The sequence below is a fragment of the Salmo trutta genome, chromosome 30, assembly GCF_901001165.1.
Source record: "Salmo trutta chromosome 30, fSalTru1.1, whole genome shotgun sequence".
In the NCBI taxonomy this organism is placed as follows: Eukaryota; Metazoa; Chordata; class Actinopteri; order Salmoniformes; family Salmonidae; genus Salmo; species Salmo trutta.
The window spans coordinates 29952720-29971950 of NC_042986.1; the positions used below are offsets into that span (position 1 = coordinate 29952720).

The 19231-nt window shown below is 42.7% G+C and overlaps 1 protein-coding gene and 1 long non-coding RNA gene across 7 annotated transcripts in view; both read right to left on the reverse strand.

The window, feature by feature from the left end:
* Positions 1–19231, reverse strand: part of grip2a (glutamate receptor interacting protein 2a) — a 58432-nt gene that overhangs the window by 2691 nt on the left and 36510 nt on the right. For 4 of the 6 annotated variants that reach the window (XM_029723809.1, XM_029723808.1, XM_029723807.1 and 1 more), the window contains 6 exons: positions 16053–16192; positions 11361–11540; positions 11046–11217; positions 9774–9888; positions 9125–9349; positions 4–150 (listed from right to left, as the gene is read on the reverse strand). In XM_029723809.1, coding sequence (XP_029579669.1) covers positions 4–150; positions 9125–9349; positions 9774–9888; positions 11046–11217; positions 11361–11540; positions 16053–16192 — 979 coding nt within the window. Of the gene's footprint in view, positions 1–3; positions 151–3426; positions 4282–9124; positions 9350–9773; positions 9889–9915; positions 10383–11045; positions 11218–11360; positions 11541–16052; positions 16193–19231 lie in introns of those variants that run through there. The other 2 variants (XM_029723811.1, XM_029723812.1) reach the window with 2 other exon arrangements.
* LOC115168485 (uncharacterized) lies at positions 2232–3313 on the reverse strand. The gene is made up of 2 exons (XR_003870681.1): positions 2565–3313; positions 2232–2264 (listed from the first exon to the last, which is right to left on the reverse strand). It is a non-coding gene; the product is annotated as an uncharacterized LOC115168485 (long non-coding RNA).

Consider the following 19231-nt stretch of genomic DNA (forward strand, 5'->3'; position numbering starts at 1 on the left):
TACCTGCAGAATGCGGTCGTAGGGTTTCAACCCGGCCTGGTTGGCAGGACCATCTGGTCGGATCATGTTGACGTAGGCACCCTTCTCCAGGAGGCCATCTGACACACTGAAGCCGAAGTCTCCACAGTCTGGGTCCTTCCTCAGGGTCACCTAAAGGACAGACAGTAAGGCCCATTCACTTGACTCGTGCAAGTCGCCAAGCTCTCCATTGGGTCCGGCACAGTGTGGGGTGTAAATTTACTTAAAGTCAGAGTGCAACGACTCTGACCCCAAAGGACCTTGCTTGCCACAACCCTCTTGCGGAGCACAATGCCTCCTCCGTGGAAAAACAATTGCTTGCTCAGTACAATGCCATTCTTGCGCAAATCATGTGAATTGAGCTTTACAGGTCATGCATCTACAGGCTCAGTCACTCATATTGTGATATTTTTTTGCAATGTAAATGACGCAGAATCTAAGATTAATGTAGGATTATGACTCAAGGGTAATTACACCAATATCAACAATTATGTATTCAATCTTCAATGAATGTTTGTTTTTAAGGGCATTCAGTTTCAAAGTGCTTGTGCCCTTACTCAACCTACCTCCTAAGCCAACAGTACATTACAGCACAACAGAACAGACTTCTGTACATATAGTGTTTAGGTCACGTTTGCCATTTCCAAGTAGTATAGGGACTGCCAAGCAGCAGTCTGAGGCATCAGAGAAGAGTGAGGAGTCAAAGCATTCGGCTCAGCGTGCGGTTTTATCTATGTTTTTATCTATTATCCCACACACTACAAGTCCTGACTGGCCTGGCATCCACTGGGTCCAGTTAGACCCGTCATGGGCAGAGTAGCGTGCAGTGGTGTGTATTCATGGGTGCGAAGGGAAGCCAGGCTTCGCCCTAAAATGTTGTTCAATTCGCAAGAGGCTGAATGTATCTCACAGGAGAAAGCAACCGAGCGAGTGAATCAGCTTCCCTGTCTCTCTACATGTAGGCCATCTATCTGATACTGTCTGGTCCAAACGAGTATGACATTGTTGCCACCTGTAGCATTAAATGCAAGGGAAGCCAGTGAGCATTTGGTCTCCCTTGACATTCACAGCTTAACTGTGAATGGTCCTGGTGAATTTTTAATGTTTTAAATAGTGTCAAGGGTAGCTAGCTTGGATTTGGCGTCTCTCCTATCAAATTGCTTTGAGAGCATAGGTCATTAAACAGAAACAATACGACTTGTTGCATCTCGTGTTGTCATCCTCCGGTGGCTAGCTAGCTAAAATTGTCTCTTTCCTAAATTAGCCATGGATGGACATAGGGATTTGGAGCTGTGGTTTTACTTAAATCTCTGTACTGGCCAATGATTAATGGCGATTGTGATCCAACCATTAATTCATACATTGTTGTGCCCCTAGCCTGAGATGATGGAAGTTCAATATGCAGCTAGAGGTGGAAGGCTAATATTAACGAGCTAACGTTTCCCATGAATGGAAGTTAGGCGAGCAAGCATTTTAGCCAGGTAGTCTAGGACAACAAAAAAGATTAAAGCTTGTACTGTATGACAGCATGATAGACCGTTTCGTCAACATGAAAGAGAGGATGGCATTGGCGTTTCTCTGCAAGTAGGGTGACTCAACATGTTTTTCTACTTGCACGAACGGGCACACATGTGCGCAAACAGAAATCAGAACCATGGACAGCCACATCATATTTAGCTTATGTTGGACTAAATTAAAATAAATGAAAAAAATGCTGGTATCTTTTAGTTGTCACTGTTTTAGACTAAGCAGAGGTGATTTGATGTTGAAATGAAGTTGAGATGGTGCTGGAATAGTGGAGGCAACTCCTGTTATTTTGCGACTTGTGGTAACTCTGTGGTTCTAAATCCATAGTTGTTTAGTGGTCCGAAAATGTTGGACACATTAATTTACTTAACCATGCTGTAGGTCATGTAACTGTCTGTTACATATGCCTCTCAGACTTCACCAGACAGAGGTTGCTATCCGGTTTTGTTACAAAACAAAGGTGTGGTTGAATTTGTTCTGCCATTGTCTTATTGCCTCGGCCTGTAGGCCTATATATCACAGTCGCAAGGCATGTGAATTGACAGCAAACAACGCAATTATCAGAACACATACAGTGTAGGTTGTAATATGGCCTTGTGGTGGCTTTACCCACGCACTGCGTGTTAAAACACCATGTTGAGGCACATACTGAACACTTGGTCACCAACAGACGCACACACAGCTGGTTCCATTAACGTTCTTTATATTGTTGTGTGGTTCTAAAAAGGGAGGAACAATACAAGCATTAGGGTCCACTTATAAGACTAAGAAATAGATATACATGCAATACAATAATACAAAGAGAAAACTGTGGCATAATATGAACATAAACGAATGCAAAGGTATAGCAACACACGTGTTGAAATGCAATAGGCTACTTATAATATGACAATACAAAGACATGCATTAGCTACAAGCTAACCATAACAAACTTCACTCAGAAACACTCAAAGACTAACAAATAGGCCTCGTCCTGGGTCAGACATTGCACACACCTACACATATTTCACAACACTTACATGTTCAAGATACTTCAAGAAAGGTGAACAGCATGTTGAAGTCAGTCATTAAACAATACTTATTCTTCTCGAGACAGCCCTACCATGAGGTGTGCGGGGCGGAGCCCTGGAGTGCGTCCAAGTGCCCTGATTGGTTGGATGAACGGGTGATTGATAGGGCTGCAGGCCAATCAGTTTGAGAGGGGCAGCCTTTTGTATAGCCGCACCTGGATTTCTTTGGGGGTTAAGTCCTGAAAGGGCCTAGTCCTATCCTGCAGGATAGGCAGGGCAGAGCAGTGAAGGGACCAGAGCAGTGAAGGGTATCAATTTAGGGGAACATGGGGGCCAGGAGGGTGCCGGCACTGGTATACATAAGAGGCTTAAGAGCCACCAGGGAAGGGAGGTGCACAGAGGCGCAGAGACAGCTTTGGGCAGCCCCATGGAACAACACAAGTGTTGCAAAAGACCCTCTAACTCTAGTCCATCTGTTGGCGCTGAGTACAATGCCGGAGGCTGGTCATGGATATACATGCTAGAGATTCTGGGTTCGAGTCCAGGCTCTGTCGCAGCCGGCCGCAACCGGGAGACCCATGGGGCGGTGCACAATTGGCCCAGCATTGTCCGGGTTAGGGGAGAGTTTGGCCGGCAGGGATGTACTTGTCCCACCACACACTAGTGAATCTTGTGGTGGGCCGGGTGCAGTGCACACTGATACGGTCACCAGGTGTAGGGTGTTTCCTCCGACACATTGGTGCAGCTGGCTTCCGGGTAAATGGGTATTGTGTCAAGAAGCAGTGCGGCTTGGTTGGGTTGTGCTTCGGAGGACGCACGGCTCTCGACCTTCGCCTCTCCCAAGTCCGTATGGGAGTTGCAGCGATGGGACAAGACTAACTACCAATTGGATACCACAAAATTGGGGAGAAAAAGGGATGTACATTTTTTTTTAAGATACGTAGGCTCCAGCCAGGGGGGCTTGGAGCAACTCCGCTCTGTGGGCCACCTCGGAACATAGTGGAAGTCCCAATGCTCCCATGGAGGTGGTGAACACTCTGGCCGGGGAGGCCTGGAGTAGTCTCTCAGGGGAGCAGCCGGGCCAACTATGGAAGTATCAGCAGTGGTGGTGCTTCTGAGGCCATGATGATGGCTCCAGCCAGGGGGGCCTAGAGTAGTTGCGGTCAGGAGAATAACGGCAGTAATGGTGCTCCCGTGGCGGTGACTCAGGCCGGGAGGACCTAGAGTACGCCCTCCTGAGCTCTTCCTGCTCATAGATCAGTAGTCCCTCTGCAGCTCCTAACTGGAGAGGGTGTGGTCAATCTCTCACCACTTGTAGTAGTCTCTTGGATGAGAAAGTGAGGAAGGCTCAGGTGCGGGACCGCTTTGTATGGCGGGGGTGGGCTGAGGTGGGTGGTGACGGTTGTCTCGTGGTGAGATGCACAAACTCCTCTTTGGGTACCTCAACATCTTAACTATAGCAGGTCAGAATCCGTCTTGAATAAAAAATAAAACTATTGGTAGCTAAATCCGGCAACCCCCAGGACAATGAAAAATTGGCTAACAGGAGGTCGGCTGCGAATGCCCTCACCCGCAAGTAACTTATGCTGATTGCTTAGGTTCTTCTCACTACAGTGTTGTCTGGTTAAAACACCATGCTGAGGCCCATACTGAACACTTGGTCACCACCACGCGCACACACCGACACAGCTGATTCCATTAATGTTCTTTATATTGTTGTGTGGTTCTAAAAAGGGAGAAACAATACAAGCATTAGGATCCACTTAAAAGAGTCCAAGAAATAGATATACAGTACCAGTCAAAAGTTTGGACACCTACTCATTCCAAGGTTTTTGTACATTGTAAATAGTGAAGACATAAACTATGAAATAACATATGGAATCATGTAGTAACCAATTTTTTTTTAAACTAAAATATATTTTATATTTGAGATTCTTCAAAGTAGCCACCCTTTGCCTTGATGACAGCGTTGCACACTATTGGCATTCTCTCAACAAGCTTCATGAGGTAGTCACCTGGAATGGATTTCAAGTTAATTTGCGGAATTTCTTTCTTTCTTAAAACCTGTTGGGGCTAGGGGGCAGTATTTGCACGGCCGGATAAAAAACGTACCCAATTTATACTGGTTACTACTCTTGCCCAGAAACGAGAATATGCATATAATTAGTAGATTTGGATAGAAAACTCTAAAGTTTCTAAAACTGTTTGAATGATGTCTGTGAGTATAACAGAACTCATATGTCAGGCCAAAACCTGAGAAGATTCAATACAGGAAGTGCCCTGTCTGACAATTTGTTGTCCTTCTGTTGCATCTCTATCGAAAATACAGCATCTGTGCTGTAACGTGACATTTTCTAAGGCTTCCATTGGCTCTCAGAAGGCGCCAGAAAGTGGAATGGGGTGTCTGCTGTCTCTGGGCGAACAGCAGGAGAGTTTGTAAGTGGTCAGCCTGGGGACAGTGAGACTGAGATGCGCTTTCAAGAGAATTCTCAATTTTTTTCTTTCAGCCTTTGAATGAATACAACGTCGCCCGGTTCGAATGTTATCGCTATTTTACGAGAAAAATAGCATAAAAATTGATTTTAAACAGCGTTTGACATGATTCGAAGTACGGTAATGGAATATTTTGAATTTTTTTGTCACGAAATGCGGTCGCGCGTCACCCTTCGGATAGTGACCTGAACGCACAAACAAAACGGAGCTATTTGAATATAACTATGGATTATTTGGAACCAAAACAACATGTTGTTGTTGAAGTAGAAGTCCTGGGAGTGCATTCTGACGAAGATCAGCAAAGGTAATCCAATTTTTCTAATAGTAATTCTGAGTTTAGTGAGCCCCAAACTTGGTTGGTGTCAAAATAGCTAGCCGTGATGGCCGAGCTATGTACTCAGAATATTGCAAAATGTGCTTTCGCCGAAAGCTATTTTAAAATCTGACACCGCGATTGGATAAAGGAGTTCTGTATCTATAATTCTTAAAATAATTATGTATTTTGTCAACATTTATCATGAGTAATTTAGTAAATTCACCGGAGGTTTTCGGTGGGTATGCTAGTTCTAAACATCACATGCTAATGTAAAAAGCTGTTTTTTGATATAAATATGAACTTGATTGAACAAAACATGCATGTATTGTATAACATAATGTCCAAGGAGTGTCATCTGATGAAGATCATCAAAGGTTAGTGCTGCATTTAGCTGTGGTTTTGTTTTTTTTGACATATATGCTTGCTTTGAAAATGGCTGTGTGATTATTTTTGGCAGGGTACTCTGACATAATCTAATGTTTTGCTTTCGCTGTAAAGCCTTTTTGAAATCGGACAATGTGGTTAGTTTAACCTGTTGGGGATAGGGGGCAGTATTTGCACGGCCGGATAAAAAAAATGTACCAGATTTAATCTGGTTACTACTCCTACCCAGTAACTAGAATATGCATATAATTAGTAGAGTTGGATAGAAAACACTCTAAGGTTTCTAAAACTGTTTGAATGGTGTCTGTGAGTATAACAGAACTCATATGACAGTCAGAACCCTGAGACAAATCCTAACAGGAAATGGAAATCTGATGTGTGGAATCACTTCAAACCTTTGCCATTGAAACACACAGGGACTTAATCATTTAGCACTTCCTAAGGCTTCCACTAGATGTCAACAGTCTTTACAAAGTGGTTTGAGTCTTCTATGGTACAAACTGACCCAAAGAGAGGCTTGGGAAGTTGGTCACAGGGGGAGGGCTATTACTACTATGACGCGGGCGCCCATGGGAACCCTTTTGTTCCGAAACGTTTAGTAAGACAATGCAATCGTCTGCCTTGAATATTATTGAAGCTCTGGTTGAAAAAGGCCCTAAAGATTTATGTTATACAACGTTTGACATGTTTGAACGAACGTAAATATATATTTTTTGCACATTCGTGACGACAAGTCCCGCGCGCTTCAGTACATTATGAGTAGCCTTCGGAACGCACTAACAAGAAGGAACTATTGGGACATAAATTATTAACTTTTTCTAACAAAACTACATTTGTTGTGGACCTGGGATTCCTGGAAGTGCCTTCTGATGAAGATAATCAAAGGTAAGGGAATATTTACAATAGTATATTTGATTTTAGATGGTTCCAAGATGGCGCTAACATGTATCGCCTAGCCTATTTTTCTGAGCATACCACGTCGTTTATTGCAAAGTGTGATTTCCCAGTAAAGTTCTTTTTAAATCTGGCAATGTGGTTGCATTCACGAGATGTTAATCTATAATTCTTTGAATGACAATATTACATTTTAACAATGTTTTGGAACAGTAATTTTGTAAATTGTAGCGCTGCTCACCGGAAGCATTTGAGGGGAAAAAATTTCTGAACGTCACACGCCGATGTAAAATGCTGTTTTTATATATAAATATGAACTTTATCGAACAAACAATGCATGTATTGTGTAACATGATGTCCTAGGAGTGTCATCTGATGAAGATTGTCAAAGGTTAGTGCTGCATTTAGCTGTGTTTTGGGTATTTGTGATGCATCTAGTTGCTTTGAAAATGGCAGTGTGATTTTTTTTGGCAGGGTACTCTCCTAACATAACCTAATGTTTTGCTTTTGCTGTAAAGCCTTTTTGAAATCAGACAACGTGGTTCGATTCAGGAAAGGTGTATCTATAAAATGGTGTAAAATAGTCATATGTTTGAGAAATTGAAGTTATAGCATTTAATGAGGTTTTGTATTTCGCGCGACGCAATTCCACTGGCTGTTGACTAGGGTGGGACGCAAACGTCCCACTTTGCCCAGACAGGTTAACGAGAGTCTTGTCTTTAAAATGGTGTAAAATATTCATATGTTTGAGAAATTGAAGTTATAGCATTTGAGGTATTTGTATTTTGCACCACGCGATTCCACTGGCTGTTGACTAGGGTGTGTTTCAGCCAATCAGTTGTGTTGTGACAAGACAGCCCTATTTGGTAAAATACCAAGCCAATATTATGGCAAGAAAAGCTCAAATAAGCAAAGCGAAACGACAGTCCATCATTACCTTAAGACATGAAGTTCAGTCAAGGCGGAAAATTTCAAGAACTTTGAAAGTTTCTTCAAGTGCAGTCGCAAAAACCACCAAGCACTGATGATGAAACTGGCTCTCATGAGCACCACCACAGGAAAGGAAGACCCAAAGTTACCTCTGCTGCAGAGGATAAATTCAGTTCTTCAGTTACCAGCCTCAGAAATTGCAGCACAAATAAACAGTAACAGACGCAAGTAACAGACGCACTTCAACATCAACTGTTCAGAGGAGACAATGGATCAGGCCTTCATGGTCGAATTGCTGCAAAGAAACCACTACTAAAGGACACCAATAATAAGAAGAGACTTGCTTGGGCCAAGAAACACGTGCAATGGACATTAGACCTGGGGAAAACTGTCCTTTGGTCTAATGAGTCCAAATTTGAGATTTTTGGTTTCAACCGCCGTGTCTTTGTGATGCAGAGTAGGTGAACTAATGATCTTCACATGTGTGGTTCCTACCGTGAAGCATGGACACTGTCGGTGATTCATTAAGAATTCAAGGCACACCAGCATGGCTACTACAGCGCTTAGTGGGACTATCATTTGTTTTTCAACAGGACAATGATCGAACACACCTCCAGGCTGTGTAAGGGTTATTTGATCAAGAAGGAGAGCTGCATCAGAAGACCTGGCCTCCACAATCACCCGACCTTAACCCAATTGAGATGGTTTGGGAGTACTTGGACTGCACAGTGAAGGAAAAGCAGCCAACAAGTGCTCAGCATATGTGGGAACTACTTCAAGACTGTCGGAAAAGCATTCTAGGTGAAGCGAGTTGAGAGTATGCCAAGAGTGTTCAAAGCTGTCAACAAGGCAAACGGTGACTACTTTGTAGAATCTCAGTTTTGATGTCTTCACTATTGTTCTACAATGTAGAAAATAGTCAAAATAAAGAAAAACCCTTGAATGAGTAGGTGTGTCCAAACTTTTGACTGGTACTGTACATGCAATACAATAATAATCCAAAGAGAAAATTGTGGCATAATATCAACATGAACGAATGCAAAGGTATAGCAACACACATGTAGAAATGCAATAGGCTACTTATAATATGGCAATACAAAGACATGCATGAATAACAATAGCGCTAGCATTAGCTACAAGCTAACCATAAACTTCACTCTGAAACAATCAAAGCCTAACAAATAGGCCTCGTCCTGGGTCAGACATTGCACATCTATACATATTTCACAACACTTACATGTTTGATGGACGCACAACACTTCAAGATAGGAAAACAGCATGTTGAAGTCCGTCATTACAAAATACTTGTTGCTTCTTGAGACGGCAAGTGAACACGATCTAACACGAGGTATGCGGGGCTGGAGCCCTGGAGTGTGTCCAAGCGAACAGAGGTATGAAGAGTGATTGACAGGGCTGCAGGCCAATCAGATTGATAAGGCTAGCCTTCTGTACAAGTCTGAAATTCAGATTATTTTTCAGTTCTTGAATAGGAACTTCAATGCACTTCCTAAATTAACTGAATTGAGATGCCGCCTCCAATCCTGCTATGTACCTTCAGTAGTTCCAGGGTTGTAGGGGAGCTGGTCTCCTGGGGCTCCCCTCTCCCCCTGGGTGGTGTGTCCCTGGTCCTGTTTGACCTCTGCAGGTTGCTTTTGGTCTTGGGCTCGTCATGAATGGGACCCCTCTTCACAGGACTGATTCTGTTCTGTAGCACTGAGTCATCCTGGGACCTCGTTTCCTCCAGATACAGGCTGAGAGTGCTGCCAGTCATGGACGCCTGGGAGAAGACAACAGGATTGTTAAATTATAGGTGTGTGAATAAAATAACATGATATACTGTATAACTGAAGACATGCACACTCACAGCTTGATTTAATAGGGAGGCTTTGTGCCAATGTCTCCAATGATCAAAGTGGCAGCAGGTGTCTGGACGGTCTAGACAATCAGGCTTTTATTTATTTGCATTTTATTTAACTAGGCAAGTCAGTTAAGAACAAATTCTTATTTACAATGACGGCCTAGGAGCAGTGGATTAACTGCCTTGTTCAAGGGCAGTACGACAGATTTTTACATTGTCAGCTCGGGGATTCGATTAAGCAACTTTCAGTTACTGGACCAACGCTCTAACCACTAGGCTACCTGCCGCCCCAATTGGTTCTTTTAGTAACAGATTGGGACAGATAGAGGGAGATGTAGCTTACCTCCAGCTCCCTGAGTATCTCTGATTGGCCGCAGGTCTCTAGGTCCTGCAGCGCCTGGGACCAGAAGCTATCCTCCTGTTTCAGGGTACCATGGCAACTAGGGGGGCTGGCGTATCTATGACAATGCAGGAACCAGAACATGAGAGGAGTCTTGCTGTCCAGAGACTGGGGTGTTTTGAGACTGGTTTGAAACAGGTGTGGCCTGCAAAGCAGCGTGGGTAATGCAGGCAACGGACTGCATGACGTTGAGAGGTCCTTTAAAAACCTTTCAGGCCTCAGTGAGGGCAAGAGTAAACGCTCTCTCTAACACAGAACAGTGTAGTCCCTTAGAAGAGAAAGAGTCTTCATGCAGATAGTTCGTTTAAAAGTTAAGCCATCCAAAAAGCCTTAGGGTGTAGACAGTTTGTGGCAGTGAGGGACACAAAAGTTCAGAAAAAAATTAAGTGAAGAGTTAAGAGTGAGGCAACAGACAAGGCAGAGGTGTGTCCATGGGGCCTTTGGGTGTTTTAGAGGGACAGGTTTGGTGAAGACAAAACAGAAAAATACACGTTTATGTGAAACACCAGGAGCCTCACGTGCAGTTAGTAAAGCAGATGAGAGAGAGAGTACCTGAGAAAGGGAGAAAAAGCACAGATAGGAGCAGATAAAATGGAGGAATGAAACAACTGTGGTGATTTAGAAAAACATTCTAAAGCCAAATATTTGAGTGACATTGCAGATTTATTGGATTCACTTTCCAAATCAATAGCTGTCAGTGAATCAATACATATTTAGTTTTAGACTAAACCAGACTTGAAAGACAGATTTTTTGTACCTCACTTCAACATTTATGATGATCATTGCTTACATACATGGAGGCATACAGAAGGCATACACGTAGATTAAAAGGAAAAAAGAACAACACTGAAAGCCACAGAATGAAACAAATTATTACAACTATCAAATCCATTAGCCAGATCTGTATTATGTGCTTTATGACTTAGATAACGCACAAACAGACCAGGAACCAGGCAGCAGTACCCCCTGCTCATTGTAATCATGGTACTGGCACGGACCCTGTATATAGCATGCATTCTCCTGTTCTTTCTCTTCGTATTCCTCGTGTGTCTCCTTCCTTTATATAATGTCCTCTCACCTTGATACTGAATACTGCTGTTTGCAAGAGCTTGCAAGTAAGAATTTCACTGTACTGTCTTATACTTGCTGTATCCTGTTAACGTGACAAACTTTGAAAGTACAAATCCATTGTTCTAGCCTAAAGTAGGCACTCACCCAGCAGCCTTATCCCAGTCATCCTCAGTGTATCTCCCATCGTAGAGGTGGGAGTGGTGGGTAAGGCCGGTAAGGCCAGTGGAGATGGAGTTGAGGTGGGTCCTGGGTGGTTTGGCGCGTCTCCACTCATTAGGCTGGAAAGTCAAATCTGCAGCTCTGTGGAGATACGTTCCTGCACACAAGCGATAAAAACAAACATAAAAAAACATGATAATGTTCTACACACCCAAGAACTGATTTCAGGAGAGTCATGTAAAGTGACCTAAACTGGTTGTCTAAACTGGTAATGACTACGCGTCCATGTTCTGTCCTCACCTTGGCTGCCGTAGTCAGCATCGATGCCGGAGCCATCCCAGGAGCTCATGGCAGAGTCCATGCTGGGCACGGTGGCAGAGTACACCCCTGAATGTTTACTGGTCTTCTGAGAGTCAGTCAGCTCATCCTCAGTGTCGCTCAGGAACCCTGCCTGCTCCGACATCTGCTGCACATCTGATTCTGCATGGGAACAAAGTCAGTGGAGCGTTAAGAGAGAATCATAACTCAATTATGTAATAAAATACACTGAGGGTACAAAACATTTTAAAAAACTGCTCCTTCCATGACAGACAGACCAGGTGAAAGCTATGACTCCTTATTGATGTCACTTGATAAATCCCCTTCAATCAGTGCAGATGAAGAGGAGACAGGCTAAAGAAGGATTTTTAAAGCCTCGAGACAATTGAGACATGGATTGTGTATGTGTGCCATTTAGAGGGTGAATGGGCAAGATAAAAGATGAAGTGCCTTTGAACAGGGTATGGTAGTAGGTGCCAGGTGCATCGGTTTGTGTCAAGAACAGCGACGCTGCTGAGGTTTTCAAGCTTAATAGTTTCCTGTGTGTTTCAAGAATGGTCCACCACCCAAAGGACATCCAGCCAACTTGACACAACTGTGGGAAGCATTGGAGTCAACATGGACCAGCATCCCTGTGGAACGCTTTTGACACCTTGTAAAGTCCATGCCCTGACGAATTGAGGCTGTTCTGAGGACAAAAGGGGGGGGGGGGGGGGGGGTGCGCAACTCAATATTAGGAAGGTATTCCTAATGTTTGGTGTACTAAATAAATAAATATATTATATATACACACACAGTTGAAGTCGGAAGTTTACATACACTTAGGTTGGAGTGATTAAAACTCATTTTTCAACCACTCCACTAATTTCTTGTTAAACTATAGTTTTGGCAAGTCGGTTAGGACATCTACTTTGTGCATGACATGTAATTATTCCAACAATTGTTTACAAACAGATTATTTCACTTATAATTCACTGTATCACAATTCCAGTGGGTCAGAAATTGACATACACTAAGTTGACTGTGCCTTTAAACAGCTTGGAAAATTCCAGAAAATGATGTCATGGCTTCAGAAGCTTCTGATAGGCTAATTGACATCATTTGAGTCAATTGGAGGTGTACCTGTGGATGTATTTCAAGGCCTACCTTCAAACTCAGTGCCTCTTTGCTTGACATCATGGGAAAATAAAATAAAAATCAGCAAAGACAGAAAAAAAAATTGTACACCTCAACAAGTCTGGTTCATCCTTGGGAGCAATTTCCAAACGCCTGAAGGTACCACGTTCATCTGTACAAACAATAGTACGCATGTATAAACACAATGGGACCACGCAGCTTTCATACCGCTCAGGAAGGAGACGCTTTCTGTCTCCTGGAGACGAACGTACTTCGGTGCAAAACGCTCAAATCAATCCCAGAACAGCAGCAAAGGACCTTGTGAAGATGCTGGAGGAAACAGGTACAAAGGTATCTATATCGACAGTAAAACAAGTCCTATATTGACATAACCTGAATGGCTGCTCAGCAAGGAAGAAGCCACTGCTCCAAAACTGCCATAAAAAAAGCCAGACTACGGTTGGCAACTGCACATGGGGACAAAGATCGTACTTTTTGGAGAAATGTCCTCTGGTCTGATGAAACAAAAATAGAACTGTTTAGCCATAATGACAATTGTTATGTTTGGAGGAAAAAGGGGGAGGCTTGCAAGCCAAAGAACACCATCCCAACCGTGAAGCACAGGGGTGGCAGCATCATGTTGTGGGGGTGTTTTGCTGCAAGAGGGACTGGTGCACTTCACAAAATAGATGGCATCATGAGGTAGAAAAACGATGTGGATATATTGAAGCAACATCAAGACATCAGTCAGGAAGTTAAAGCTTGGTCGCAAATGGGTCTTCCAAATAAACAATGACCCCAAGCATACTTCTAAAGTTGTGGCAAAATGGCTTAAGGACAACAAAGTATTGTTGTGGCCATCACAAAGCCCTGACCTCAATCCTATAGAAGATTTGTGGGCATAACTGAAAAAGCTTGTGCGAGCAAGGAGGCCTACAAACCTGACTCAGTTGCACCAGCTCTGTCAGGAGGAATGGGCCAAAATTCACCCAACTTATTGTGGGAAGCTTGTGAAAGGCTACCTGAAACGTTTGACCCAAGTTGAACAATTTAAAGGCAACGCTACCAAATACTAATTGAGTATGTAAACTTCTGACCCACTGAGAACGTGATAAATGAAATAAAAGTTTAAATAAATCATTCTCCACTATTATGACATTTCACATTCTTAAAATAAAGTGTTGATCATAACTGACCTAAGAGGGAATATTTACTAGGATTAAATGTCAGGAATTATGAAAAACTGAGTTTAAATGTATTTGGCTAAGGTGAATGTAAACTTTACTTGTGTCATGCACAAAGTAGATGTCCTAACAGACTTGCCAAAACTATAGTTTGTTAACAAGAAATGTGTGGAGTGGTTGAAAAACGAGTTTTAATGACTCCAACCTAAGTGTATGTAAACTCCCGACTTCAACTGTATACGCAGATGATAGTCATACTCAGCTGGCCCCTCCACGGATTTTGTGTTAAATGCTCTACAACAAAGCTTTCTTTGTGTCCAACAAGCTTTCTCTACCCTGAAACTTGTTCTGAACACCTCCAAAACAAAGGTCATGTGGTTTGGAAAGAAGAATGACCCTCTTCCCACCAGTGTGATTACTACCTCTGAGGGTTTGGAGCTTGAGGTAGTCACCTCATACAAGTACTTGGGAGTATGGCTAGACGGTACACTGTCCTTCTCTCAGCACATATCAAAGCTGCAGGCTAAAGTTAAATCTAAACTTGGTTTCCTCTATCGTAATCACTCCTCTTTCACCCCAGCTGCCAAACTAACCCTGATTCAGATGACCATCCTACCCATGCTAGATTACGGAGACATCATTTATAGATCGGCAGGTAAGGGTTCTCTCGAGCGGCTAGATGTTCTTTACCATTCGGCCATCAGATTTGCCACCAATGCTACTTATAGGACACATCACTGCACTCTATACTCCTCTGTAAACTGGTCATCTCTGTATACTCATCCCAAGACCCACTGGTTGATGCATATTTATAAAACCCTCTTAGGCGCAACTCCCCCCTATCTGAGATATCTACTGCAGCCCTCATTCTCCACATACAACACCCATTCTGCCAGTCACATTCTGTTCAAGGTCCCCAAAGCGCACACATCCCAGGGTCGCTCCAGCTAAGGACTGGAACGAGCTGCAGCAAACACTCAAACTGGACAGTTTTATCTCAAATCTCTTCACTCAAAGACTCAATCGTGGACACTCTTACTGACAGTTGTGGCTGCTTTGTATGAGGTATTGTTGTCTCTACCTTCTTGACCTTTGTGCTGATGACTTTGCCCAATAATGTTTGTACCATGTTTTGTGCTGCTACCATGTTGTTATCATGTTGTGTTGCTACCATGCTGTGTTGTCATGTTTTGCTGCCTTGTTTTGCTGCCTTGTTATGCTGTCGTCTTAGGTCTCTCTTCATGTAGTGTCCTATATTTATATAGTATTTATTTGTTTAATCCCAGGCCCCTGTCCCCGCAGGAGGCCTTTTGGTAGGCCGTCATTGTCAATAAGAATTTGTTCTTAACTGACTTAACTGACTAGTTAAATAAAAGGTAAAATAAATAAATAAATAAATATATTTAAATTATACACGTTTGCAGCTAAAAGCTGAATTGCAGCATACATAGACCTATGTAAGTAAATAAAATACAAATGATGATCTAGTACACATCATCACAGTCAAGCAGCATTAAGCAATCTCTCAATGTAAGGCATAATGCTGTGGTAGTATCTGTCCGAGTTCGGGAAGGGTTTAGTTTGTGACTGGATCAGGTAGATCGGCCAATGACATGGCCTCTCGTCTGAGGCAGCCATATGCTGTTATCCTAGGATTATACAAGCTTCTGGGCCAAAGGATCAGCAGAGGCAGATGCGGCAGGACTCCAAGGTCTGCAAGCCCAGGTCATTGCATGCAGAGTCGTATGGGGTGTAGGTGGGGCCCATGTTGATTTTGGTTGCACTTCGTTTGACCTTGTCAAGTTGGTTGTGTTGGTGGGCTGTGACACATGGGTGCCATACCGGAGCGGTGTACTCGAGCACTGGATGGACAAAGCAGGTGGTGACAGCCAGTAGGTCTTCAGGGGGAGGTTGACATGGCGAAGACGGTTCATCATGAAGAGCCTCCGGTTCCTTTCGGTGGTAATGTCAGATGTGCGTGTCCCATTTTAGTTTGGCTCGGAATGTCACGCAGAGAGCTTTGTCCGTCCTCCTCAAGCGTGGGGCCAGAGATGGAACACGGAATGGAAAAATGACACTTTAATTTCCCCACTGTAAAACAGCATATCGGCAGATATATCGGTATAGGTAAGCTTTGTCCCCCCCCAAAATCTAAATCAGTATGGGACCACAAAAAAATCATATCGATCCAGCTCTATTAAAATATGTCAATGAAATGGTTCTAACGAGAGAATGTTCAGTTTGTCAACATCAAATCCAATGACGGTAGTCTTTCCTTCCATCCAATCAGAGTCTTCAAAAAAGGAGGCTTCGCATCCCCTTCCATACATGCTTTTTAAAAAGTAACTTAATTAAGAAACTTAACAATACATACCATCTTGACGTTTTTTTATCTTGAGGGTGACAGTCTCTCCGGCCATCTGGAGCAGATGGATGGCCTCACTCAGTGGTTTCCCCTTCAGACTCACACAGTTAATGGCCAAGACACGGTCCCCTATATGGATGGCACCAGTCCTACAAACAGAAGACAATATTTGTATCCCTTTGAAGGAGGAGGATGCCACTGAAAACATTGTCATTTCCAATGGTATGAAACTACAACAAACATATCCAGCGTATTATAAACAATAGATAAGAACGCAACAAGGTAATTGGTGTCACGACACGCTCTTTTTGGGTGAGGATCATAGCAGCCCCCCTCTCTCACCACAGGTTTATGACAGATGTAAATACCGAAACTCCCTTCCCCACTCTGCCAAAATGAAGGTTCAGCATCCCTTTGTTACCACAAAGAAAGACTTTGCAGTACAGTAACGTCAAAAGGTGGAATAATTGAACAGTATTTCTGTATTCCAAGAAGTTGGAGTGGTCCGTGGACACTTAAGGAACAGTCATGACGAGTTTGTTTCATTTGGTGACTTCATGAAGGACAGAAGACACACATTACTGTTTCTTTGTTTGTATACACTTCTCAATTATGGATCTGAATGTTGTATAAAATAAATGATTGAGTATAGGAATACTTTTGAAAAGATGAAATGTGATGTTAGCCTTCTAAATGAGAGCACGGGTTTTCATATAAAGTCATAACTAGTCAGTGGCCCCACCCCTGTGAGGACAGACATACTCCAAACATCATGGAACCGCCCTCCAAGACGAGTGCTTATAAAGGACTCCCGACAAAATGTACATTAGATCAGAAAACATGGAGCTGTCGCTACAAGACCAGAGAACGTGGAGATAATCCCCACGCTGAAATGGTGAAGAAATCTAAAAACTAAAGACCAACTATTCAGGCTGCAGCTCTTTAAATACTTTAGTCGTAAACGCATCCATCCTAAGAACATCAGAATGGTATTCTGAAGTATCCATTATAACAACCTACAACAGACTTTGATCTCTGGTGGACAAACCAGAGGCTTTCTGTCATCTGACTATCCAGCAGACGGACCGGTGATCGCAGAGAAGGACAGCAAAGGCATACACTCGTTAATAGGTCAATTGCAATTTCTTTTCGAATGAGCGGTCGTTCATGTTCAAAGTATTAGCAATTTCTATGAGTTTAGTTATCAGCTCTGAGTTTCCCGCTCTTGAGCTGTCGCCACCCCTTTCCTTTGTCTACGAAGCCGTCATATTGGTTTCGTCCACTAGGGATTTTTTATTTGTATCACGTAGTAACCAATTTATGACCTATTGTGTGTTTATGTAATTCTGTGATTGATTAAGTTAGTAAATAAAAAAGCCAATTTGTATATTGCTGATTCATGATCTATGCTAGGGTTCATGCAGATATCCAATGGTTTGCAACATTGAATATGACTGTGGTAATAATACATTAATAAGTGACTAATCGATAAGATATGAAAATATCTGAAGAGTTAATTCGTGAAATAGACTAAACATTTTCCCATGGTGCCTCGACTTCCTAGTTAAAGTTACATGATTAGTTTAATCGTGTAATTAAATTACACAGAGAATTGATTTTGTAATATACAGTCTTCACATTTAATGATAGTCAATGTTACGACATCGGTAATTGGTTGTTCAAACCACCTAAAACCAACTTAGGCATAAGTGGTGGTATTATGTAATGTCCTCAAAGTGTATGGACATTAGTTCCAACATACTAATACTTTTCTGTTTTGTGTGCCAACACTAAGGGTATCTCATGCCACTTTGCGGCACGCCTATACTGCCTAGGGAAACACGGTCAGGGAAATAAGGCTGTTATGAATATAGGTGGTTCTGTTGGAACTTGCAGTCAAACTCCTCTGACGATCATTGTTATGATGCCAATAAGAGTCATTGATTTCACAATTTCATGAATCAAATCTTCTGGAGAAGAAACAATTTTCCAGACATTTTTTCCCAAGCGGGTGGCATAGGTGCCAGTGGCATAGGAGAAGATCTGAGGGCCAGCGTCAATCCACATCTAGGAGGACCACGTGATTGAGAACACATCCAAACCCACACACAGATTCTGACAACATTAGAAACACAACATGAACATAAACATGCACGCACAGTTAAATGATAATCCCTGGGTTTTACAGGGAAAACACTGTAGCTGACCAGTCACTCCTTCACAGCTCTATTCCCATCCCTGAAGCACACGCAGATTTGAAACCGGGCTAGGTCTGTGAGAGGTTTTGCTGAGGAAGCAACTTCCCGCTATTCTGGTAACCTCGTGTTTGAGCCCACCAACCGTAATAATAAAGTTGAAAAAAATGTACATGTCTTTTTCATCCTATTTATTGAAAAAAATCTGTGGAATTATCGGAAGATATCGATATATTGGTAAAAGGCCGATAATATTGGTGAAACAATATATCGGTTGGGCTGTAATAAGAAGGTGATGAAGGCTATCAGAGAGTGCTGATATCTCCCCATCTGTTTCATAAGCTTTTCTGTATGGTTGTGACCTTAACCTGTTGGGGCTAGGGGGCAGTATTTTCACAGCCGGATAAAAAATTTACCCGATTTAAACTGGTTACTACTCTTACCCAGAAACGAGAAAATGCATATAATTAGTAGATTTGGATAGAAAACTCTAAAGTTTCTAAAACTGTTTGAATGGTGTCTGTGAGTATAACAGAACTCATATGGCAGGCCAAAACCTGAAGATTCCATGCAGGAAGTGCCCTGTCTGACAATTTGTTGTCCTTCTAGGGCATCTCTATCAAAAATACAGCATCTCTGCTGTAACGTGACATTTTCTAAGTCTTCCATTGGCTCTAAGAAGGCGCCAGAAAGTGGAATGAGAGCTCTGCAGTCTCTGGGCGAAAAACAGCAGGAGTGTTTGTGAGTGGTCAGGTAGGGAACACTGACACTGGAGCGTGCGTGCACGAGAGGACTCAATTTTTTTCTCTCTCTCTTTGAACGAATACAACGTCGCCCGGTTGGAATATTATTGCTATTTTACGAGAAAAATCGCATAAAAATTGATTTTAAACAGCATTTCACATGCTTCGAAGTCCAGTAATGGAATATTTTTAAATTTTTTGTCACGAAATGCGCCCGCGTCACCCTTCGGATACTGACCTCAACGCATGA